The 25,625-nt window shown below is 34.9% G+C and overlaps 1 protein-coding gene across 3 annotated transcripts in view; it reads right to left on the bottom strand.

Annotated features, from left to right (window-relative positions):
* Positions 1 to 25,625, bottom strand: part of SENP6 (SUMO specific peptidase 6) — a 72,305-nt gene that overhangs the window by 11,601 nt on the left and 35,079 nt on the right. For 2 of the 3 annotated variants that reach the window (XM_063152889.1, XM_063152891.1), the window contains 14 exons: positions 24,146 to 24,166; positions 19,033 to 19,103; positions 17,605 to 17,744; positions 14,856 to 15,258; positions 13,509 to 13,741; positions 10,838 to 11,008; positions 9,929 to 9,971; positions 8,191 to 8,370; positions 6,124 to 6,350; positions 5,426 to 5,532; positions 5,224 to 5,340; positions 4,248 to 4,370; positions 3,925 to 4,017; positions 462 to 895 (listed from right to left, as the gene is read on the bottom strand). In XM_063152889.1, coding sequence (XP_063008959.1) covers positions 462 to 895; positions 3,925 to 4,017; positions 4,248 to 4,370; positions 5,224 to 5,340; positions 5,426 to 5,532; positions 6,124 to 6,350; positions 8,191 to 8,370; positions 9,929 to 9,971; positions 10,838 to 11,008; positions 13,509 to 13,741; positions 14,856 to 15,258; positions 17,605 to 17,744; positions 19,033 to 19,103; positions 24,146 to 24,166 — 2,363 coding nt within the window. The remainder of the gene's footprint in view (positions 1 to 461; positions 896 to 3,924; positions 4,018 to 4,247; positions 4,371 to 5,223; positions 5,341 to 5,425; positions 5,533 to 6,123; positions 6,351 to 8,190; positions 8,371 to 9,928; positions 9,972 to 10,837; positions 11,009 to 13,508; positions 13,742 to 14,855; positions 15,259 to 17,604; positions 17,745 to 19,032; positions 19,104 to 24,145; positions 24,167 to 25,625) is intronic. The other variant, XM_063152890.1, reaches the window with a different exon arrangement.

Raw genomic sequence — 25,625 nt, forward strand, 5'->3', positions numbered from 1 at the left:
TTATCAGGACATTAAGGAAATTAACAGTGTTGAAGCAAAACATGAAATGATAAAAGACACTGATATTAAGGCTGTTCACATAATCTTGGGTCAGCTCTCCCCTGCACATACATTATAAGGATCCAAGGTCAACCACTATTCTTTCTCTAACAACTGCAATCTTGAGGGATGCAAAGTGGCATCTACAAAATTATTTTGTTTGAAAAAAGGTCATAGATTGAAAAATTCATCTGATTTAGGAAAACAGTGTTTTATCTCCAGCCATTTGCCGTGAGATCTCTGTCAAAAGCCACAAAAACTTGTAAAATGCAATACCTATGAATCACTTATATTGCAAGCACTTGAAGTTAAGCCATATAGTAAACTTTTGAAGTATGAAGTTTACACCATTGCAGAAGTAGTAATAGATCTGAAATCTCCAAATATTTCATTAAAATGTGCATATTTTTACAATTACATACCCATAGATTGGCTAGCAGCTGTGAATTCACCCTGTATACCGTTTTCATCCAGAGTTCTATGGTCTAGTTTATGGCATGCTGATTCCACAGTGTTAGGTTCTTCCACATCACTGTCTATTTGATTCAGTTTTTTGAAAGCACTTTTTGCCCTACAAGGACTTCTTCTACAACATGAAGATTCACTGTCCTCTATTTCAGTGTTTGGGTCGATTAAAGCTGTGCTGTACTTTTTGGTAAATGTCTTCTTTGCTGTGGACTTGGAAGGCGAGTTTTGTCCATCTAATTCATTTGGCAAAGGAGATGGTGTGCTGCTCTCTCCATCTGAAGAGGAACATTTCATCGGCATTGCAGCATTTTCAAGGAAATGGGGATTTGGTTCATATTTGGGTTTTTCTAAACCAGGGAAACAGATAACAGCCAAAAACCAATGGGCGCTGCAATGGAAAAAATACATTAAAAACTTGCAATTACATGATTGCCCCCATAATTATTCAAAGACAAACTTTAATAGCTGTTCACTTTTCTGACCAGGTTTTACTCAAGCCTTCACAGGCTTCTGTAAAAGTACAATTTCTTCATGCAAATAATCACCAACAAATTAATTAATATGATGCGGTTAGCTAAAAACAGGTGCTGTCTTAAATATTTATTTCAATTTGCTCAGACTTTATGATTTTTTTTATTTCTCTGAATCAAAGCTTATTTCTTTTTAAACATTTTCATCATTAATGCATTAACTAAATATTGTAGAGTTCATGTTTTATGGCTGTTTGAAGTTTTCTAGTAGTTCAGCACTAGCAACATAAGTAGTCAGATCTAATGGTATGGCTGAATTGTCCATACTGTTCCACCCATGTGATCTCACAACTGTATTTAACACTTCAGATTTTTAATGAAATCTTGTCAACAGTAAGTTAAAGGAGGAGAAAAAAAAGAGTGCTCCTAATGCCATCACAATGGCTCTGCTGTCTTCCTCACCCTTCACAGAACTTACATTCTAAGTTTTCCAAATCAAAACCAGTTATATCCCCAACACAAAGGGCAAATTTGGCAACAGTTTCCTCCTATTTCCTTGCTTCTTTAGGCTTCTCTGACTTGCCACTTAATCAGAACCAGAGCAGCAGCAAATTTAGGGACTGAGGCATTACTAGTGGATTTTGATTGTCCAATTAAGAAATTTTCTGAGGGATCTTTGATTGCCTACAGCAAATAACAGAAGCTAGCTATATATTATACAGGTGAAGTCACATTTTAATGTGTTTTAGGAGACAAAAGAAAAAGCAGTAGCTAAAACATGCATGTCTAACTGCCATGCTAAAAAAATAATTAGATGGTTATGAAGCCCAAACTGCATCAAAACTTAATGGCAATTAAAGTAAGTGGCTATTGAAAGCAGCATGTGTGGCATGGTTTGTCTTGAATGATTCACCACATCTAATAAATGAACACATTTAGTACTGCTCAGCCCTGGAAAGTGTGTGTATTTTATTAACAGAGACTTTCTGTACCAATTATGTCAGCAGACTAGCATATTAACCTGGATGTAAAAAGAGAACAGTCTGTTACTTTTAAGAGAACAATTCATTTTCACTGGAGACCTGAACAAGAAGGACTGTACAGCCAAAGGACACGGATGTAGTCATGGTTAAATCAAAACACACTGTTCTGAAAATGATTCTGCCCTGGAGCCAACCTGCCCACCTCCACTTGCTGCAGACTGACAGCTGGTTAAATGATGAATCTACATTCCCTAATCTAGTGGTTATGAGATAGTCTGGAAAAACTTGTTGGAACTAGACACCAAAACAAAGCAACTCCCCATCAAACCACCACTTTCTCATCTCCCTGGCTACTTAGTTTTTTTTCTGCTCTGCAACATTCTTACTGTACCTACCAGGAAACCACTGTTGCAAATCAAGGTCCTACCATCACCACTCGACAAGGTTCAGCTTAAGGTGAAGGGACAGTTCTAAGAAGTGTGAACAGGACTATGTCCAGGTGACAGATGCACACCAGGAGTACATTTCTCATGCTCTAATCACAACAGGATGAGTCCATGAGACCAAGCTACTCTAACCTGAAATCACCAACTCACACATGGTGTGAAGGTTATGCCTTCAGTACAAACTGTTGTGTTCTACTTGCTGAGAAAGACACTGCTTTAGTTCCTTGTCAGTAAACGAACAAGACATTGAAAACTACTGTGTTTAAAGTTACTAGCAACATAAATAATTCTTATAAAACCACAGAACTATTTGTTTTCCTTTTCAGGAACTTCTAATTCATACTCATTTCTCCTATGCCTAACCCACGTGCATATGTGAATGACACATGAGAAGATGGTGGGAAGTGAACTGTAAAACACGTGGAAAGGCAACTAAAAATTTAAATGACACACAAAACAAAAGTTTTAGTACTTTAAGTTTCATGGGAGAAGGATGAAGTCTGGACAGGGACCGGCAGTGGACTTTACACCTGAGTCAATAAAATCCCCTAGATCTGGATGTCTTGCCAGAGGTCATGGTACATCAAAAACTAAAGTTAGTGCTGATGAACACCTTTGTTGGGAAAATACAACTTTATAAAAAGGACAGATCTATGTATGACCAGTTATCTCGTAACTGCCTCTCTTCTGATAGCCTCAGAATTCAGCTGGAGAGGAGGCAGGAAAACGAGAAGACTGAAAAATTTGCCTCCCACTGCACAATTGCACAGTACCGAGATAAATCATGCTTTATTAAGAAAAACCTCTTTTTCAATTTTTGAAACATCAGCTAGGTATGCCTATGAGATGTTAGTTAGAAAATTCCTGTCTGTCCTTATTTTTTAGTTGTTTTTATTGCATATGTTTAAAAGACAGTACTTTAACTTTTATAAATATTTTGGTTTAAGAACTGTTTAGATTATTTCTGTGATATAGAGAAATGTGTTTGTGACAACTTGCTCTGATCTTAAGGAAAGCAAGCACCATCAAAGCTCTTAGTAACCACTAGAATGCTAATGGTCTGCTTCCTGACCCTTAACAAATAGCAGGACAAAGGGATATAAAGAAAAAGAACAAAGTTCTCAAGGCAGTAGTAATTTTCAATTAAAATTTCTTTCAATATTCATTTATTGTAACTAAAGATCCCATCTGTACCAGAGAGGTCTCATTAGAAAGGACTAAAAATGATAAATCCAAAAGTTACCAATGCCAGAAGATTAGAAGAAAGAATGCAAGAGATTGAGGTAAAATCTAGAAAAAGTACTCACAGAAGTTAATTTCAGCTCTCTTTATATTGTCCGATAATTCTTATACTACAACATTTAAAGGTCTTACATAACTACTTAATTTTTATCACCTGGAAAAAGATGTTTATTCTCTTAATTTTTAACTTCAACTCTTATTGTAATGTAACTTTCAATTTCAGAATTATGAAGCTTAAGCATTTACCAAATGTGCTAAAAAAGTATGTTCACTTACGCTTCATTTAGGGGAACAAAAATGAAATCTTTCTCAAAAATATCAACATGTCGTGTCCACGTTTTTACTCGCCCATGTCGCTTCTGCTGTATTCTGAAAGAAGAAAACAACATACAATTTGTAGGGTGGCTTATTTTATTTGAGGGAGCATTTTCCAGATATTTTCACCTTAACAGGTTGTTAAGATTTTCAAGGGATATTCTACGTCTGCTACAAATCTGGATGTTTCCTAGAGTTCTGTTTATTTCTCTTTGTATAGCATCTGTTTTTAGGAATCTTCATTGCATTAGCTCTATGTTAAACTGACTTATCAACAGACTTACGAAAGGTTTGAAGTTTCATGAATATTTCTTCTTTCTCTTTGATTAAGGCGTTTATAGAAGAATGAACTGAACACATGTATCCTATCAGCATCTTCTTTTTTCAGCTTTTCAAGTACCAAATACCTAATTAGTTAAAAAAAAAGAAAATAAAGAAAAAATAATGGAGGTTTTAATTCAAAGTACTCAACAACAGAGTAAAAAGGACTGCTAACAGGTGCTCCCCACCAAATTGTAGCAGCTTCTCACAGAACAGCTATTTGGAGCTGACTATCCACAGGAACTAATTAATGCAAAACATATGTAAATATTTCAAGGTATTAATATTTCGAGATGTTATTGCTCTGCTCAATCAACAAGCTCTTCTACTGTTCTTGTATTTATTTTTGTATCATGGCAAGAAAATAAATTTTCAAGGAGTCTTTACATAAAAACCTATCTAAGAGACCTGTATTTTGTATTTGACCCACCAGATCTCCAAACAGTCCCAAGAGTGACACATTAATTTGATTTTTACTTCTAAAATATGTTTATAGACTTTAACATACACACACTTTACGTGTGGCATAAAACCAGTAGCATGTAACAATTTAATATAATTCTAACATCTGTCGCCTTAGTGACAGCACAAAATTAACTTATGTATTACATTAATCAAAACAAATTCCAGGAAACACAGCTACTCTGGAAAGCACAACTGAACTTTAAAAAAGCCTTTTCTTTTTTTTTTTTTCAGTTAAATTTGCTCTTGAGATGTTAAAAAGTTCAAAGAACCTTTCTCCGGGTAAGAAAAATGTCACTGTCAAGCAGGACAAGAGAAGAACCAAACTTCCTTGCAAGATCAAAAACAACCTTTAAAATTACAGCTATGCATAATTGTTTACCTATCAAATTTTAAGTTTTCTTTTCAAGTTTTTAAGTTAACTTTTCAAGTTTCAAAGTAAAAGACGACAAAAAACTGATGTGAAATAAAACTTACTTTAAATAAAAATCAATAATAACATCATTTAAAAATTCTCCTTCATTTAAACAATGGAGGTCTTCGTTGGTCACAGAAATACCACCTTTAGCTGGAGAAGGTGGATAAACTATCAACCTGAGAAGAAAAATACATTCAATAAGAAGTATGAAATGCCAAAAACCCCTCAGAGAATTATTACAGGCAAAAATAAATATCTTACTTTTCTATAGGACCAATAAATACTGTATGTGGTTCGCCAATTTCTTCATCATCATCAAAAAATGGTAACTGTTTATTTCGTTGCTGCATTTTGGACTCAGAAGCAACCTTAAGAGAATAGAGTCAATATTAAATTGCATACTGTGCTCAATTTTATTGAAATGGTAATAAAACTTTGTGAAGTCCAGCAGTGTAATATCTGTTTTGAGAACTTCAAGTCTGTGGGTTTTTTTCCTTTCCTACCTCATCTATTACACTTAGGTCTTTGCTCATTTCTTGCAGAATCACAAAACTTTCTAATTCTTTAAAAAGTAGTTGTTTAATGAAAGCATTAATTAACTGTAACCACAACAGTGTAACTTAATTTCTTGTTTGAAATACCATAATTTTACCAGTTGGAAAAAGTTATGTCGTCTGATTACAGTAAAGATTTCTCATCCCTTAATAATTTTTAAGTATCAACATTACCTGTGGACCATTGTATAACTTTACAATCAAACTAAACACCCTAAAAAGTACTGTGAACATACAGACTATTTCCCATAGTTTCATAATCCACCACAGACCAGTCTGGGAATTTTCATATAAAAGCCACCAAAAGTTGATGGAATTTTTTTTTTGCTGACTAACACACTATCCTTAGTGTATTTGTAACCCATATAACACAATGACTTAGTTCTAAAGCAAAAACATAGTTACATTTTTTATTTTGCTTTCTCTGTGAGATGGGCTTCCTTTGGAATTGTCCTCCAAGCACTTAGTAAATGCAACAAGCCTGGCATTGGCTTCTTCAAAGGAAATTTTCACAAAGAAGTCAGAAATGTTATTTCTAATACCAATGTCCATAATTATTTTTTCAAATATTGAATTTGCATGAGGATCAAGACCAGTTTCAAAAATTAAAATTATGTACTGTTCTTCCTGACCTGCAAAAAAAGCAGAGAGAAAATTATTCATTTAGGAATAAAATAAAGCATGTTGCAATTATAAACAGATTACATGGAATTTTAGGGCAACACGAGTACACACTGCTGATAATGTATGTAAGAAGTAACACAGATGTGAGCAGACAAGAGAGAAGGACTAACTGCCAAACATTTTTTTATCAGCATTTGTAAAGAGTGCATTCAAATTCTACCTTAATAAAGAAATGTTAAATATTACATCTGATACATTTTTAAATGACACTAATGCAAAGCTAAAACATATTTTGAAATAACATCTTTGTTATCAGAGAGTAAGACTGTAACCAATACTTTTTCTTACTGCAGTTCCTACCCTATTATTTCACTACAATTTAAAAATTGTATATTCGGTGTAACTTCCTCTCTGATCCTAGAAGACTGTGCTATAAACATCACTGTTTTTGAAGAAGTTGGAGAGAATTACTCAGATCAATCAGCTGTTATATAAATATCATCCATTTTTATGATCTGAAAAACCAAAAAGCAGTAAATTGCACTAAAAGGAATTATTCGACACAGTCAGAAAAAGTAACAGAATTCAGGCTGCAAATCCCAGTCTCACGCTGCTGCCCAAGAGAGCTGCTAGGACCTGTTTTTCCATTTTTCAGACACAAGCATAACCATTTCCCTTTGGTCATTCTTAACCCAGCATGCTAACTCTTGAGAAAAATAATTCCTCAGCAGCACAATTCCCAATCCAATGCACACAGAATTTAGATATCTAACTGGCTTTTGGGTGTTCTGTTTTGGGAACTAGCCATGTACATACAATTGCTTACACAGTTCTGGAAACAGGCTTAAATTAATTTCATTGCTTACAAAGCAGAGAGCAAGTGTGCTATCACAAAGTGCTCCTGCATATCAAATGCAATAAAGCAGCTGGATATAAAACTCTGCGCCACAGCCTCAGGGAGAAGAGCTAGGTGGGGACACTGCTGAGAGCCATTCTCACACAGACATCTTTCTGCTTTTTTGTGAACACCTGTATCCACCTGGGGTCTAATTCCTGCTCCCAGAATTTTGTCCAAGTCTCCTGCGTGCTCTCCAGTTACTTCTGTAATTGTAAGACTCCTTACAGCTCATACTTCTTACAGGACATGGATGAGACTATTACACAGTACTATGGGAGCACTCAATTCTAAAATTGCTGAAAGCATTCTTCCTCTGTTTGAATGCATTTGTGTATGTACAAAACTGTGTCTAAGTATAAATAACCATAAAATCTAACCTGAAGAAAAGCCTATTGAAGAGAAAGAGAACTAAATGTCACATTTAATGGATATGCATATTAAGATACTAGCACCTTGAAAATTATGTAGAAATTAAATTCAATTTTAATATATATTAAGATAATCCACATATTCTCCAAGCAGGTATTTGTCTATCTCACATCATCATGACAAGTATGCCAGGAGAAAAAAACCCAAACCAGCCTATACAACAGTTTTACTAAAACTAAAGGCTGTCAGCAGAACAGCACAGATGGCAGAAGTATTACAAAAGCTGACATATAAATGTAAAGGCTTCTATACAAAAACTAACCAAACCAACTTGCTTTAATTCAGTACAAATATTAGTGAAAAAATCTGTACTAAATTGACTGAGTGTTGTAACTAGCATGTTTCAGGACAAAGAGGATGCCCAGCTGTTCTGAACTGTACTCTTTCTCAGCCTGGGAAGGTAATAGTACTACAGCTACCCCAGCCAGTGATGACCCTTTTTGTCTTAATGCATTCATTCGTGACCCAAAACATGAATTTACAATTTGAAGTAAATAGTAGAATAAAATTGTTTTACTTACTGTCTCCTTTGCATTCGTACCAGACATTGTCTTTACTCATTTTCAGTTGATCTCTCAGACTGCTACAGGTTGAAGGTACTGTTTGTAGGAAAACTACTGGCAATTTTCGGACACTACACCATTCACATTTAGTAAGCTCTGAAGTTTTCAGGTTAATCTCTCTGATATCACTTTCTGATTCTATGAGAAAATAATGACATATTAAAATATAAGAAACATCTGTAAGTTTCCTTTACAATGTCCCCCTTGATTTTATCAAGTAGTCGCTACGTGCTCACTAAATTTCTCAAGTACTTAAAACTTTAAAATTAACAGACATGCAAGAAGTGACGGTTTTTCATGTCTTAAAAGACAGACTAAATTCCAATGGCATCTGGAAGATGACAAGAAAGCCATCAGAAGCAAACTGTTTTCTGCCCACCAACTCTTTTTATTCCACAGAAAAAAATCCCCACAATTTCCAGTGATTTAAATTTGCAACTATTGCTATGACACATTTTACAGTAAGTCTGCAAAATTTTCTTTGTACATTTATCTTTGACCAAGTTCCCAAGTTCATACCAAAAATAACTTTAAAAAGAAAAGCATAAAACACATGCAGAGAAATTATCTGATTGCCTGAGGAAATAAAGGACTACTCCTAATTTATTCCCCAAAAGAAATGTCAGTAACATGGTCGAATTTTAACACTGCATCAGATGCTGCCAATGCCAATGTTAAGTTTTTTACAGGTTTTTACTTTATTATAAAACTTGATACAGAAGTGGATATACATGCAAAACTAAAAAAAAAAAAAAAAAAAAAACCCAAAAAAACAACCAACAAAACCAAAAAACAAAAAAAACCCCCTCAACACAAAAATACCTGAAAAAAAAAGTGCTAAGTGCCCTAAGAGACACAGCATTTAATGGGTCACCATTTTTATGCTACTGATGAATTAGGTGCCGTGGAAATAACTGCACCACACAGGTGTTTTAACTAGACCTTGACAGTTATTTTCTACAAATTATACTAAGCTCTTCAGTGTTTTATTTTTAAAAATGCATTTAAAGCATGAAAACTCAGTTTCTATGCATCTGTATTTTAGATGCAATATAAAGTTGACTGAGCAAAGGCTACACTTATCTTTACAGTTGTGAGACATTTTTCTGCATGTAATAACTACAAAATACAACAGTTCTCTTCTACAAATAACAGCAACATTCAACAGGACTGGATCTTAAGAATGCAACTTAAGATTAACAAAAGGTAACAAAGCTTTTCAGGCCCAGAGCAAAACCCCACAAAAGAAAAGAAAGGAAACTGAGCAGGAGTTGTAACTGACCCTTTCCAAATTATGTCACTATTTCTTTCAGTGACATGAAATACACAACTTTCACACTAGAGACAAAACTATGAAGAGAGATCTAGACAGGAAAGGTCCAAGAAACCAGTGTGGCTTTTATTGTCTACTTAACACCACTGAAATGAAAGAACTAATAAAGTTTTAAAAAGTTAACATTTTACAGGAGGGTTGCGCTTGCTTTTTATTTTTGTTAATCACTTTTGTTAAAGGACAGGTCAAATTTCAACTCTCCATTTTCTTTTATCTGACTACAGACACCAGTATAATTTATTACATAAATGACAAAAGGAGAATAAAGGTTACTTTTGGATTCACTTATTAATACCTTTGACAGAGTTACTTAATTCAAAATAAATATATTGAGTACTAACATAAAATGAAAAATGTACTCACCTTCTTGACTCTCTAGGCGTATTTTGATATAATCCAGGCAAAACTGAAAGACAACACAATTTTAAGATCTCACATCTTCTGCAAATTTTAATTGCAGAAAGCCTTTAAACTGTTAGCAAACATACTTCAATGGACTTAGTATATAAGTAATAAACATTAAAAAATTAACATTTAGAATGCAAGTTTTAAGAAAAAACAAAATGTACATTTTAGCACAACTTGAGTCAAGCACATTCTTTGCTACTCTAGTCTCTTTCAGTCATACAGACTGTTTAAACTTTAGATCTTTGTGAAGTACTCAGTTTTCAAAAACTTCAATACTCTGAAAAATACACAATTTCTATTTCTTCAAAAGAAAATGTCATCTATCAGCATTTAGGTGAATCAAACAACAGTGTTTTATAGCGAGGTAGAAAGAACATGTAACAACACTGCTGTTTCTGTGGTTATTCCAGCAAGAAGTATCCATTCTGTTCTGGCTGACTGCATACAACTAACATTCAAGGACTCTTTGAAAACTCCATGTACCTCACAAGGCTGACCAAAAAGAAAATAAAAATCTGTAGAAGTAAAATTATTCACCTTTAGGACAATGCTTCTTCCTTGCACCTATCTACCTCTTGTAGCTGTTGTTTTCAATTTTTTTAACAAATGCATGCTAGCCCATAACCTCCCCCTAGCATGCAGACAAGTTCTTTCAGAGCACTGCAGCACAACATTTCTATTAAGAACCTGAGCTAGACTGCATGTGATAGAGCGTAGCAGTAATTTGAGGTTCTCTGGAAATCACAGCCTCTGAAATTAAAGACTGCTCCCCAGACAAAGGCAAAATATTATGTTGTTCAAATACAAAAATTCACTGTCCATCAAAGCCTGAAAAGCAAGCTGTGCAAGAGCAAGGGTACTCACAATCACAGGCTCCACGACCATTCTGCGCAGCATTCCTATTCGAATGCTTCGGCAGTTCAGGATGACGCTTTCACAGGAGTTTTGGTAATTTACAGCTACGGCCTCAGTTACCATCTCTTGAGAAATAACTTTGCGCCGTTTTATCGGAGTGTTAGACACAATGTTCCCAAACTGAAAAGCAATTTTCAGGTTTCAGAATGTCTCACCAAGGTTTATTGCTAAATCAAGCTCGTTGAAACTAATGACTAAATGTTTAGCTAATTTTCTGTTGGTCAACAGGATTACTTACTAGAGCATCCGTCTCAAACATATGCAGAAGGGAGATAATTCCTAAAAGACTTTTTTTAACACCTGAAGATGTTAATATTGCTACATTCAAGAAGAAAATAAAAGGTAACCTGACACTTGCAGACAATTTACTGACATTTCCAAACCACAAATAGTGCTTCTAAATTGCCAAAACCAATTTATTTTTATCTTTTGGAAACACTACGCAGTCTAGCAAAGCAAAGTTATTTTTAATATGTTTTATTTAGATAAAAAAGCACTAATGCTGTAAAACCACCACAATGCTGGTGGTTTTATTTTTTATTTCTGTTTTTGTTAACCCAAGCTTTTGGTAACTAATTCTTGAAGTACACTGCATCACCACGTCAGCAGAATACAGTCTTCAAGTAACATAAATAAATAAGCACAATCAAACTTCCTTAAGGCATCTCTACAGAGCTAAGATGGTTTTAGGATAGATTCCAAGGTCAGAAGACTAAACATTGAAAGAAGGCCATGTGGTGTTTGGCCCCAGTTCAAGGAAAGTCTCTAGATGCTAATTTAAGCTGTAATCTCAATGAAGTATCCTGTTAACCAACAGAATTATCTTACCAAAAAACCTATTGCAATGAAATAAAGCCTGCTGATAGCCAGCCTATAAATATATTTATTTGTTTGTATTGCTTATATTGCTCTAATTTGTTGTATTGCTTATATTGCTCTATTTTGTTGAAGGATTTTCTGTACACTAGTCTTTTCTTTGGTATTTATATTATTTCATAAAGTTGCCCATAAATAAACATTCATTTTCATTACAAAATGCAATTAAACTCCCACAGAAAAACATTCTAAGGGATTCTGTTAAGACTAAATTTCGAAAATTATTTCAAAGTCCTGAATGACTAACCTATCTTGGCAATAATTCAAAGTCTACTTTTGGATGCTTCCTTCATTTTATACACTGAAGAAGCTAGGGATTCTAAATCCCTGTAATTAAAATGTTTTCCTAGGTCTCTTGTTGAAAAGAGGTTTTCATTTTTGTCTGCTGGACTGGCTGAATGTTATTAAAAGTTCAAAACAAATCAGAAACCAACAATAAAACAGCAAAGTCTGAAGTGATGCTATATTCAACTAGTCTCTTCAGTAAACAATTAATATTTTGAGAGAAAGTTGAATAAAGCTTTTTCTATTCTATCTAAGAAAATTGCTCTGATATCTCCAAATCTTGGTAGGTTAATTCAATCAATGTGAAATTTGTGTTATATTTCACAATTTTTTTTTTTATTTCCTTCATTTTCAAAAGTAAGCTAGGACTCTAAAAAAATCTAACATCTAGTATTAGAACTGATTTGTAAAGACTAGTGAACAGGAACATATGGATATACAAAAAAAACATTTGAGAGAGTTTCAGAAGTCAGACACCAGTGCCTTCACAATGCAATGCTTTCAGTTAATTCAGCACATACTGCCAGAATAACTTAATTCAAGAACTATTTATAATCCAAGCTTTGAGCCTCACAGTTTTATTGCAGGCTGGAGGTTCACAGCTTCATACTGATAGTGGTGACTAATTATACAACATATTATAAACATCCATAATTTCATCAGCTACAGCACTAGAATGATGGCTTCTGAATCTCAACATAGCAAGAAGGTTTTGGCATCAGTACTTTAGTGCTCTAACTCAAAGAAGTGGAAATCTGATCGGATTCTGTTGTTGAATCAAACTCTCAATAGTGAAACTGGACAAGTGAGTCAGGAATTGTTTTAATCAGCACCATTATTCCACTACCAATTGCCACATGGAATTTATTCCTCTTTGTGGGTCACTACTGAGATGGCTTTTAACACAGTATAAAAACTCTCCCCCTTGGCCACACTTAAGGTGTGCTCATGGAGTATTTTTTTGTCTTTGCTTATCCAATTCTTACAGCAGTACTCAACTAAAAAACACAAGCTGCACCACAAAAGTCCTAACATAAGTGCTATAAACTGCTAGAGTTGTCAAAGCATTTTAATTTTGAAGGACCATTATTGATCCCAGTGTCTCTTTTCATGTTTAACTTCAGAAAGTCTCAACAGGCAACAGCTGGTACTGACATTCTGCTGCAAACTGAGACCTTGAGCTTCACAGAGAACTCCTGTCCAGTCTCAGAAGAGTAAACATTCAACACAGAAGCATTTATTTTAACAGCATAATTAAAATAATTTTGAATGCTTGTAAAAATGTAATGAACACATTTTCTTATGTTTCCAGTATTAAGTATGCAGAGAGACTACCTGATGAGCTGCTGAGTAAGAAAAACAATCAAACACAGTCAACTTCTGACAATACAAAACAAGCCTTCACATATTCCATTTATTATTTGATTCTGTTTTCTTTAAACAAAGCATTAAATAGTACCTGATCTTTCATTCTTGCTTTTCTTGGTAGTGTGACTGCAATTTCTGTATCTGTTGTTATACTACCTATTCTCTGTTCTATTCCACAACTGTTCTCCTTTAATGCTGCTTCCACCTTTCCTGTAGAAGGAGCTGGGGAGGAGCGGGCTGAATCTGCAGGACGAGGTGAAATGCTCTCCATGCTCCTAGCGCTGCCACTATTCTCGTCCTCATCATCATCACTAGACAAAACAACTAAACAGAAAATATTACATTCTCAACCACTACATTTTTCTGTAACAAATTTCTTTTTTCATTTTTGGCTTTTCTTGCTAGTGTGTTGGCAATTTCTATACTACCTATTCTCTGTTCTATTCCATAACTGTTTTCCTTTAATGCTGCTTCCACCTTTCCTGTAGAAGGAGATAGGGAGGAGCAGGCTGAATCTGCAGGATGAGGTGAAATGCCTTCCATGCTCCTAGCGCTGCCACTATTCTTGTCCTCATCATCATCACTAGACAAAACAACTAAACAGAAAATGTTACATTCTCAACCACTATATCTTTTCATAACAGAAACTTCTTTTCAAGTAATACGTTAGAAATAATTCATGTCATTGTCCTGCAGGGCCAAAAAAAATCCACATATATAATTATATTATGTTTTTACTAATGTTTATTTGGAATCTGGTTGCAAGGACTCTCTGCCTTGTTTTTGATTTCTTTTAAGTAACTATACAAAAAATGAGTAACATTAATCTACCTCTAGACAGAAGTGAACGTGGTTCAGTCAAGAACTGACAGTAAGTAATACAACCTAAAAACTGACAAGAGAAATTATGTCTGAAATCATTCAAATCAGCAGGAAAATATGGTCTAATAAACTAAGCACAGAACCAGACACATAATTTCCTTTACTCCATCCTCCCTGCTTACTGAGTATACAAAGAGAAAGCAGAGAAATTAACATTTTACAAATTATGAAATTTAAATAGATAAACAGTTTAAAAGAAAACAGGAAAGAAAACACAAAATAAGAATCAAATACTGTCTTTCCCCTTGGGCAAATGAAGGATGGAATTCTGCTAAGAATACTGGTTTTTCCAATATCCCAAACATAAATTTTTTTTTAAAAACAAACAAAAGAAAAAATTCACAAAATAATTTCTGTTTTCCCCAGTGTTCACCTTTCTTGAAGAGTACCTCTGCATACAAAAAGGAAATTATTAAAAGTTCTGTCCCACTTTCCCAAGAACACACACAAAAATATTCCATGCAACATCAGTTATGTAAACCTGCACAAACAGTTCCTTCACTATACAATATTCTGTGTTTCCAGCTAATGGCTGTGTTCATAAAAAGGTACTTACTTGGATCATTTAATTCAGATGGTCTTGTACTCCTCTGTCTTAAGCTTCCTGTAATTTTAGGATTTTTTGTCCCAGTTATAAGACCAATTTTTCCATTCTGTCGTAACATAGAATGTCCTACAACCTCGTTACTCAGTAGAATATCCGCTGGACCTTTTCCAACAGCAGAACTATAAAACTTCTTTGTGCTGAACCCTGTACCTGAAGATTTTTGCCCTGGTGAATTCTGATGTATTGAAGAGCGTGATAAAGGTCCCACAGATTCACTTAATGTTACAGTTTGTCTGGACACTCTTTGCAAATCCTTTACAGAAGCACTTTCACAATGTCGGCATTTGGTCTGATTTTCATTTGCCCTCCCACAATTTGGGCATTCAGTAGAATAATCAATCTGTTCCAAAAGCTAAAGGAGAAACAAACACACAATCAGTAATTGTAAGCAGAAAGACACAATTTCCAGATATTGTTCTTGATTTCTGTTTAGAATTAATCATACAATCACTTAGGTTGGAAAAGACCTTTAATATCATCAAGTCCAATTATTAACACAACTCTCATCACTAAACCATATCCCCAGGTGCCACATCTACATGTCTTTTAAATATCTCTGGGGATAGCGATTCAACCACATGCCTGGCCATCCTCTTCCAATGCTTGAAAACCCTTCTGGTGAAAAATTTTTCATAATACCCACTGGAAACTGGCAACACGACATTAGCCATTACAGTAAGTAGAGAAAGCAAACATTAAAAGACAGCTTAATTTTTTTATTACATTTAAGAAAATGAAAAATGTTCTAAAAGGAACAAATGTAATTTGTTACAATTTTTTAAAGTGATTCACGTTGGACAATTCAGATTTTTCTTCTTGTATTTTCTTCCATAAACAAAACCCTCCACACTGTTCAGATACATATATCCATCAGCAAGATGATCCAATTACACTACTTCTGTAAAAACAGTTCCATGGGACAAAATGACCTACAGATCCTTAGAGCAATACTGGAGAGGATTTGAAGAAACCTTGTAGGCTTTGAAGAAACCTTGTAGGCTCAACTTATCCATCCTTCCAAGGTATCTTTTAACAGCCTGGAAAGACATGCAGGAAAATTCACTCCTCAAGGGAGATGAAGAAAAGGCCAAGTACATATTATTGCTCTAGAGTCATGTGTCACAGAGAAGAAAATAGGAATAGGAGTTCCCCAAACTTTCAAGAAGCAAGCAGGGGTTACAAGGAAAAATGTATCCTATCACTACAAAGACAGATGTCTTTTGTTTTTCTCACATTCACTAGGTCCCACTTAGTTTTGTATTATAAGTGAAGAACTTGGACTTCTATAATATATGAACTACAGAATGAGTGCCAAAGTGAATACAGGACATCTTTAGAGATGAAAATTTAGTGTATGTTATTTTCTCCTGGAGCACTGAATTCAAACAACATAACCACTGTACTGTGAACTACTGAAGGCAACAAACACCTCCATCCCACCAAAAACTTCCAGTATCTACTCTGAAAACAGCTTTCACAATTTACAGCCCTCCCCACTCTCCCAGCCATGAACACACCTCCAAAAGAGGACTTCCACAAGTGTGGTAAGTAATTTCAAACCCCAAATTTCAAGATCAAAATCATACAATGAGAACATATTTTTACAAAATTTCTGTAATTTAACAAAGCTACACATACTGTAGAGAAACAGAAGAAAAAAACTCAAGGGTATAAAATACATCAGACCCTTACAATCTGAGCTGTGGAATGATACCAAGCTACAATGTAAACCAGCATTGTGCCTCAGTGCTGTTACAGGATGTAGTTCTTAGAAAGATACTCCTTATCACATTGAAGAATTTCAATCAGACATTAAAAATATTCAAGAGAAGGCAACAAGAGTACCTGGATGATCTTAAGGATAGAGTAATCACACCCCTCTACTTCAACTACATGCCAAAAATTTTAAACCAGTTTTTTTATTAACATCACATTAATTAATTAAATAAGCAATGGAAATGCCAAGGAGTGGTAGCAGGTGTTTCAAACAAAAGCTAAGCATATATAAAAATCACAGAATTATTTTTTTTTTAAACCACGAACTCCTCACAGGAGGTTTTGCTTTGACAGTCAAACAATGTGACCTGTATGTGTGCATTATGAAACTTCCATAGTAGCCTGGGAAACTGAGAAACTACAGAGAGCCTTGAAGCAATTTCCAAAGTATCTTACATTTGATATTCAAACAAGTTCCTGACAGAAACATCCTGGTTGGTTGCATGTAGATCAGAGAATGCCATTTGGATACCTAAGGAACTATTCCCACTGAAAAAGTGAGCAACTTAATAAAAAATACTTGCATCTTTGCAGTACTTTAATCTTTACTGTTCTGAGTATAGAAAATCATGACACAGAAAAAAAAACCTGTCAAAGAGCAAAAAATTATTCCTCTATTTCAGCAAATTAAAATTATCAATCTCTGGTTTATCGGTCAGCTATTCAATAAAATCAAGATTCCTTTTCTTTTCAATGCAGCTTCTGTCTGTTCAAGTCAGAAAAGAAATATTTCACAACTAGCAGGAATATTAGCACTTAAAGATCTCTATCACTGTAACTTTTTTTAATTATGTAAATCTTCCTCCCAACTCTATCGACTTTTAAAACCTCGATTTGTTTTACTCCTGAATGTCTGTTTTTAAAATATGCAACAACTTTTAAAATTCAACAAGAGTTTACATATTTTTAAAATATAACCTACCGTTGACTGAGTTAAGCATTTTTTTGTAGCAGAAGACAGACTCAAGTCAGATTGATATGACTTGCAATGACCTTTCTGTCGCACCTTTCTTTTAATGTCAGATTCTGATTCAGAGTCATCTGTATTCTCCATTACACTGTCTAGAAGGGAAAAGATGCAAAAACATTAACAAGAAATGTCCACTCCTATACTGTTATAATTATGATCATCTTACTTTTTTACATACACTAACTTGAACTAAACACAAACACATTTTTAAACCCCAAAAATCTACACTGTTTCAAACGTATCATGATTTGTTGTATGACTAAAAAACAGCATTCCCCAAAGTAACTTCAAAATGTAGTTTTAGTAATACCATTGCAGGGTCACTCACTGACAATTTTTATCTTATATCTTTGCAAGAAGCTTTGGATTTGCAAATCTATGCTAACTTCATTACAAATCAAGTGGAGGGTCTATTGCCAAAAATAGGAGAGGATGCTAGATTATGCTATTATACCACAGAAATTGTTTTAAGGCTATTTTTTTTAATATATATGAACTCTGTGTCAATATACATACTGAAGGTCTCACAAACATCCCACTAGGAGAAGACATCTCAAAACTAAAGAACGGCTCATTTTTGAAAAAGAATGAAAAACAGGTGAGGTTTTTCCCTAAGTTACTTTAGAGTAGTACTGCTGAAGATCTACTTAACATTAACCTAAAATGGCACAGTAGAACGTGCCAGTGCAGGCGACTGTGCAGCTGTAAACCTATGCAGCAGGTTTACAGACTGTATCCATGCTAACAAGGCTTAACAAACACACACAGGGTATTTTCTTTTCCAGTTTCACAATTTCCACACCTGAAACCAAACTATATTTTTTCTACTGCACCTCCAACAGTGAGGTTGCTGCATCTAACAGCGATGTAAGAGCATGTTTCAGCTGAGGTACGGAGCTGATGCTGGTTCTTCTATTAACTCCCTCAGTGTATGAACACACTTCATACCAAGTGCTGGTTACTATGCAGCATTTTTCTTGTACTAACACTGCTACAGAAGTTCCTCAACAATAATTCACAAACAAGCTGGGGGTTTGGGCTCAGACTAATTAACTCTAGAGATCTGTTCCATCTCCAACTTTATGATCCCAAATGTTCCCTATTTCTGTTGCTTTTAAAATAACTAGCCTAATAACTACACTTTTAAAATAACTAAGCCTAATTTAAAATTATTACATGACTGAACTAGTTGCAGAAATCTGTCAAGAAGGGCAAAATCATCCCTTCATGCACAAACTTGTACAAAACTAGAATAACATGAGCTAAGGCTGTAAGTACATATACTAAAGGTTGTATAAGATTTGGCAACACACCCACCCAAATCAGGTATTAAAAAAATTATTCTGCTGAGAAGAAGTGAGAACTCTAAAGGTAACTTACCTACTCCTTGAGACCGTGGTAACCTAATGTGGTCTGCCTCCACTTTCTGAAGCTGAGGTGGGTATTCTTTTCTGGAAAATGAATTAGACGTATGGTTGTTCTTTTAACAGACACCATTATAATTTAGTCACAATTATACATGAACAAAACAAACCTGAAATGTATCTGAAAGCTACAAATAAGTAACTTCTCCTATTACATGCTATTTGTACACACAAAAAAGTATTATGAGCCACAATCAATGCTTTGGAAGTGTTTCTGATCTAAATAATGAACAGTGTTTCCGATCTGTAATAATCAATAGTTCTGGAGTCTGTCACTTTTACACACAAGCTTCCAAATATTGAAGCCTGCATCTCCTCCTCCTCCTCATTCATGAAATTCAAGACAGATACTTTCAAAAGCCAAGAATAAAAACAAATATTATTTTAATATTGAAGTAGATTCCACAAGTTCCATAACTTAAGAAACAGGAAGAGAAGATGCAAAACAGAGGAAGGAGATCTGATATCAAAAACTGTTATGGCCAAAAATGAGAAAGAACAACACAGCAGATGTGGTTCTTATATATTTGTTTTTAAAATATTGTAATACAGACAAATTACTGGATAGTAAGTATTTTATTGGTATAACTTGCATAATATAGACAACACATATTTTTGTGCAAATTAATGTAATATATGGCATTATTGCAAGATTTGAGTCTCCTGGAAGATGTTTTCAGTTTACAGGCATGTGTGTCAAATCATGCTGATAGCAAATTAGGATTCCTAAAGCCCAGTGCATGTGGGTTACTGTTTGTAGCACTTGTCTTTCTCAGAGCTCTGAGCACTGCGGCTCAGATTACTATTCTTGTCATAACAGAGGATGGCACACATCTGAAACATGGGAGGCCCTGTCAACAAACTCACCAGAAACCGGGTTTATTGGAAAGTTAAGCACTGGCTGCAAATGGGTCACACATGTCCCATACTGCTACCTCTGATTACAAGGACATTAATCAACAGCAAGGGGGCAAAGCCAACAGCTGCAGGCAGTAACATCACCACTAACAGCTAAATTTTGAGGACCCATCTGACAAAAAGTTTGGCTATGGCTGAAGAAGGCTTTAGCTTCAGTTATTTCTTTCTGCACAGCATTTCCTAATGCATCAAATGATAAAACCTTTGAATTTTCTGCATTTGTAGGTAGCATTATTAATTAATATCTTGGAACAAGATTAATCTACAATGTCCTTTGAGACACTTCTTACCTAATAACAAACACATCTGACTGTGCTGATAGGCTGCAGCTTTAAAGAACATTCTGGCAGAAAGAAGGATTGAGAAACAAGCATGGCTACTCAGAATCTAGAGATGTCATAGTACTTTATCATGACTGCTGGCAAACACATCACAGATGACAGATTATGTAATTTATTTGTTACTGATTGTGTCAAATGTGTTTCTGGAACAATCCTTCTAGCCCAGAATTTTCAAAATTAAAGTTGGAAAATCAGTACAAATATTTATTCATAAATTCAATGCACTGTATTTTTATATAATTTTCCTTAAAAATTCAAACACATGGAGTTACTCTCAGCAGAATGAGAGGAAATAAAAGGCAGAGTTCAAACTCATCATTATGAGAAGCTGTACTATCAAAACCTAAGCTCATGACATTCTAAAAAGTAAAAAAAAGCTGTAACATCATTTTAGATTAGAAAAATATAAACACTGCAGTAAGGGTGTGCAAGCTGTTGTGTCACGTGTCATAACTATTTTTCACTAGTTTTTCACAACAGTAAATCTTGTTTTGAACATAATTACTTCTGGAAAAATTATCTTCTGTAAGATGTCTAAAATATTTAAAACTTAAATGATATTTAAGAGAAACAATATTGAAACTACTTGTCATTTAATTGAAAGCAAACAATAAAGCAAATAATATGGCAGATTTAGAGTACTAAAATTTCTTTTAAAATGTAGTTCACAATTCAAGGTCCCTGGACATTTCTAACTCACAATTTTTCTTCTAAGAACCATACATTTCTACTACATTTTTAATATGCAAAACATACTTATCTTATTAAGATGATAAATTCATTATTTACCATATAAGGCTGAATAATTATTTTACAATAAATCAGAATACACTAGTATTATCTAGCCCCATCTGAATTTTATGTTAGCAGCATGGACTCAGATTTATAGCTACTAAACAGCCAAACACTTGCAAGAACACAGAAGTGGTAGCAGAAAATAAAGTGTATCTTTCCTCTCCCACAATATAGAACTCATACACTCAGAGTGAACCATTAATATCCAAACCCAAGTCACAAAAAATCAGCTCCAAGACAACTGAGGCTTCCCATCACACTTTAGTGTGGGTAGCAATTCAAGGTCAGGCTTGAAGTTGCTTTGAATTAGAAAGAAAAGTGAAGATAACTTTAAAGACTATTTAATTTGAGATTTCAGCTAAAAAATTTTTTGAACAAATAATGCTTTCTTGGAGACAGTGACAACCCTTCCACAAGAGGGCAGCAACTTTAGGCACCTTCTGCTACTTTCCTGAAAAACCCATAAAGAGAAAGGAAGAGCACACCACCATCAAGTTTTTACAGACTTGAAAACAAAGTTGCCCTTCTGAGCACAGTGTTTGTTGCTGCCTGAATAGCTGCAGATCCATTAATACCTTCTCCAGTAAAATACTTTGTACAGAGAGCCATTTAATTATGTGTGAGTGTAGAAACAGAAGGGGAAATTGGTTGTTTTTTAAAGCAAACATTATATCTACCTTTAAAAGGACTATCTGGAAAAGAAAAAAAATCTTAGAGCAGATTTAAGAATATACAGCACTTCTAAACAATTACCTTCTTTCTGTTAAACCCTGATCAAAACTAAGTCTTCCATTTAAATGGGAATAATTGAGGGATCAAACAGCTGAGCTGATCATGATGCAAGATTACCTACATTTTATGTCTAACAGTTAAAAAAAAGCCAATGCTCAGAGGTGAAACAATTTTAGGCATCTTGTTTATATCCTAGATTATAAGAACTTTTGATACCTTTAAGTGCAAGGGAAGTAGACAAGTATTTGATAAAAAGCAATCTCAGGAAGTAGTAAAGCACCAAACAGCAAAACACTGATTACAGGAGCAAGAAAGATCAAGCTTTTGTGCAACACACCAGACAGAAATACTCAGGCAGTCTGGACTGTGCAGCATCATGAACTTCTGACATATTTTAACTGCGAGATGCCACAATACTCTTGAGTAAGTGTGTTTTGCCCAGACAGAATGGTGTCACTTATTTCATATTTTCAGCAAAGATTCATTATTACTGCTGTGTTCTCTTGCTGATGGAATTGGACCTTAGTGTCTTCACACCAGCCTGGTAGACAGACCTTTATGAAACTGTCCAGACAAAGTGACATTTTCACTTAAAATTTCTTCTCTAGGAAAACAAAAACCAGAAATTGGGGGGGGGGGGGGGGGGGTGATGATGCAGGGAAGGGGTAGGTCCACAATTTTTGTCTATGCCAGAAAGCAAATAAACATGAAGGAACATCTGGATCTGGGAATTTGGGAGGGAGTGCTACCTATGATTTGGTACAAGCCCCATCAAAAAGGCTGCCCCAGCTGCTAATTTTGTTGAGGTGCAGGGCTTACACAAGAGCTGTGTTTAATGCACAGCCTGGCTCTCTGCGAGGCTGCCTCATTCGGCCGTTCCTCTGCTTCTGTATGCGTTATTTGGAGATGTAGCACTGCAGGCAGGCTGTTGGTTTCTACATCATCACACAAAAAGAGAGCAAAGCACAATAAGACTGAAGCACAAAGCTGCTGAGGTGAGATTTACCTTCAGCACGTGTTAGAGGAAGAGCAGAGTACAAAAGCCAAAGGCTGAAAAGAGAAGCAGCAGCACAGGGAACAGGGTTTTCAGAACACAGGTCAGCAACCCCATTAGGCCCAGAAAGTCAGGAGCTGCTGCTGCACTTATCATGACAGTAATGATTAAAGCTAAATTTAGCAGCTCCTGCCTACATCATCTACCCCTGCCAGGACAACAACAAAAAGCAGGCAAAGAAAAAGGAACATATCCAGTAGTACTGGATGAAGAAGCAGCAGGTGTCCCCATGAAAAAATTAAGATCACACCAGCATGGAACTCAAATCTTTTCTTCTATGCCATACAGTGACACTAACTGGCTGATGACTATCTATCTGATAGTTCTTTTAAGAAGTAACAAAAGGCAGTAAAACAGAACTGCCTGATTTTCTGAATTTGAAATAAACACAGAAAATCCTAAATTCAGAAAGAACTGCGCTATTTACATCATTATCAGTTAAACATTATATATACTTTTAAACAATTCAACCCGGTATCAAGCTCATACTGCCAAAAGCCACCTACACAGACAGGATATTTACAAAAATTCAATTACTTCATTACTATCAAGAAAACACTTCCACTAACATATAAATTTAAGCTATATATGAAGAAAAATAAATGTATGGTATTTCATACTGATAAGAAAATTTTTTAGCAGTAAACCAGATGCAAAACAAGTGAGAAATTAGCCCGAAATGAACAATAAAGACCCATTGTCTCAGGATTTGCTATACATTTTCTGTTAACTGCTTTAATATATGCACTTCATGAACAAAATATACACAGTAATGCAGTAAAAATCTTTAATGCAATTCAAACCAAGCTGAGATGATGGAGTGAGAGCTGTTAAAAAGCCCACTAAGAGCTTCAAAATCATTTCACCAAGAAGCTTTAGAACCATTCTATTACACAAAGTTCGCTTCTCTACAAAAAGAATTAGCACTGAATTCTTAAAAATCCAGAGAATCTTTATGCAATTTTGCACTGGATATATAAATTTCCAGCGGAGAATTACCCAAAATTCACAGCAACACAACATTTCTTACAGATGGATGTAAAGGTCCTTTTTCAATAAAAGTGAGTAAGTGAATAATAAACACAGAACTAAAAACAATCAACCACTATCACATATGAGTAGATATGATTGACTGGATTGAATATTCCTTAACTAAAATAATACAGCACTCAATCAGTTAATTTTCTTAATGCTTATTGCCATGCTCATTTGATCAACAGTAAGCTTACCTTTCCTTTCGGTCCAGATTGCTTAAAATATGAAAAAAGAAAAAAACACATAAGATGTAAAGCCCCACATGTGTTGCACATACTAAATGCAAAAGTTATTAAATATAAATTGTAACTGTTTCATTGGCTTTCACTCACCAGTCTGTCAAACAAGCATTACAACTTTTTCACCAAATTTTTGTCAAAGTAATTAGAAGTGCACAAACACTACTTCACAGACAACAACAGTCAGTGGTCTAAATACTACACTGACTTGACTCTTTTTCAATGAGTAGAATTTGATTAATTCTGAAATTAACCTGGTCATCTCAATTCACTTACAATGCAGAAGCCATTAAGATAGAATTATAATACACTAATTATAATCAAGCCTCATTTCCAATCACAGAACTATTAAGGTTGGAAAAGACTTCTAAGACAGAGGTCAACCACTAAAACAATCCCTAATTGCCATGCAAAAGAGAAAAGAATTAAGTAAGAACTTGTTTCCAATTAATAAAAATATGTAAGTGTTTAAATTGAGAAACAAATTTCAGCAACAGTCCTGAAATATTTAACAAACCATATGGATAGGCTAGAGAAGGATAAATGGAAACCTCCTTCTGAGGTTGAGGCCAAAAAAAAATCTCCCAAAAGAACCTAGGAACTAGAGCCGCTAGTTTACCAGCACCTCCATTAACATGAGTTAACACAGAAATTAATGTAGCTGATGCTCACAATTCTGGTCCTTTGTACACCATGACTGATATAAAAATAAATCTAACTAAGCTTAGCACACAGACAATTTGAAAATAGCATCTACATATCTTCTGTCTTTTCAAAATTTACAATATGGAATGCTGTAATCTTTTAATCTGTGTGACTGTTCCTCCCAAACATCAAAAGCCTAACAAACCTCTGACATACATGCATTACATTAACTGTATTCTAAAACAGAACAAATTCAAATTGTTTCCTGTTTTACTTCAGCCAAAGTAAACAGAGTAATGATACTACACAGTAATAAAAACTCATCCTCCCTTCCTTTTCACAAACAGTGAAAAGTACGTTCACAAGAATAGAGCAAACTAATTCTCTTGTTACTCAGAAAACAGCAGGAGTGGAAGCAAAGCAGGTAAGAATGCAGTCCTGATAATCCTATAGAGTGCAGTATGAAAGTGCATTCCATCTCCACATGCTCTGGGAAGAGAGTAAAAGGACTTCAAAATTGAATGTGACTGTGACAACTTAAAGACTGGGCTGGTAGGTAATGAGCCAGTGCTGTGTGAAGGTGGAGAGCTGCTCCTAGCTGGAGCCAGCCTTTACTAACAATAAACACTGCTTTTGTGCAGGTAACCTCCAGTTTATCAATCCAGTCAGATCCAAACCATGTGTGGATGGAGCCATACCCTGCATATTTGCATCCTCTGCACAGCTAGATGTAACTTGGATTAACTGTTTACAGGTGCTTCAAAGAGTCACTCTGCTAAGGAACACACAC

The sequence above is a fragment of the Melospiza melodia genome, chromosome 3 (genome assembly GCF_035770615.1).
Source record: "Melospiza melodia melodia isolate bMelMel2 chromosome 3, bMelMel2.pri, whole genome shotgun sequence".
NCBI lineage: Eukaryota > Metazoa > Chordata > Aves > Passeriformes > Passerellidae > Melospiza > Melospiza melodia.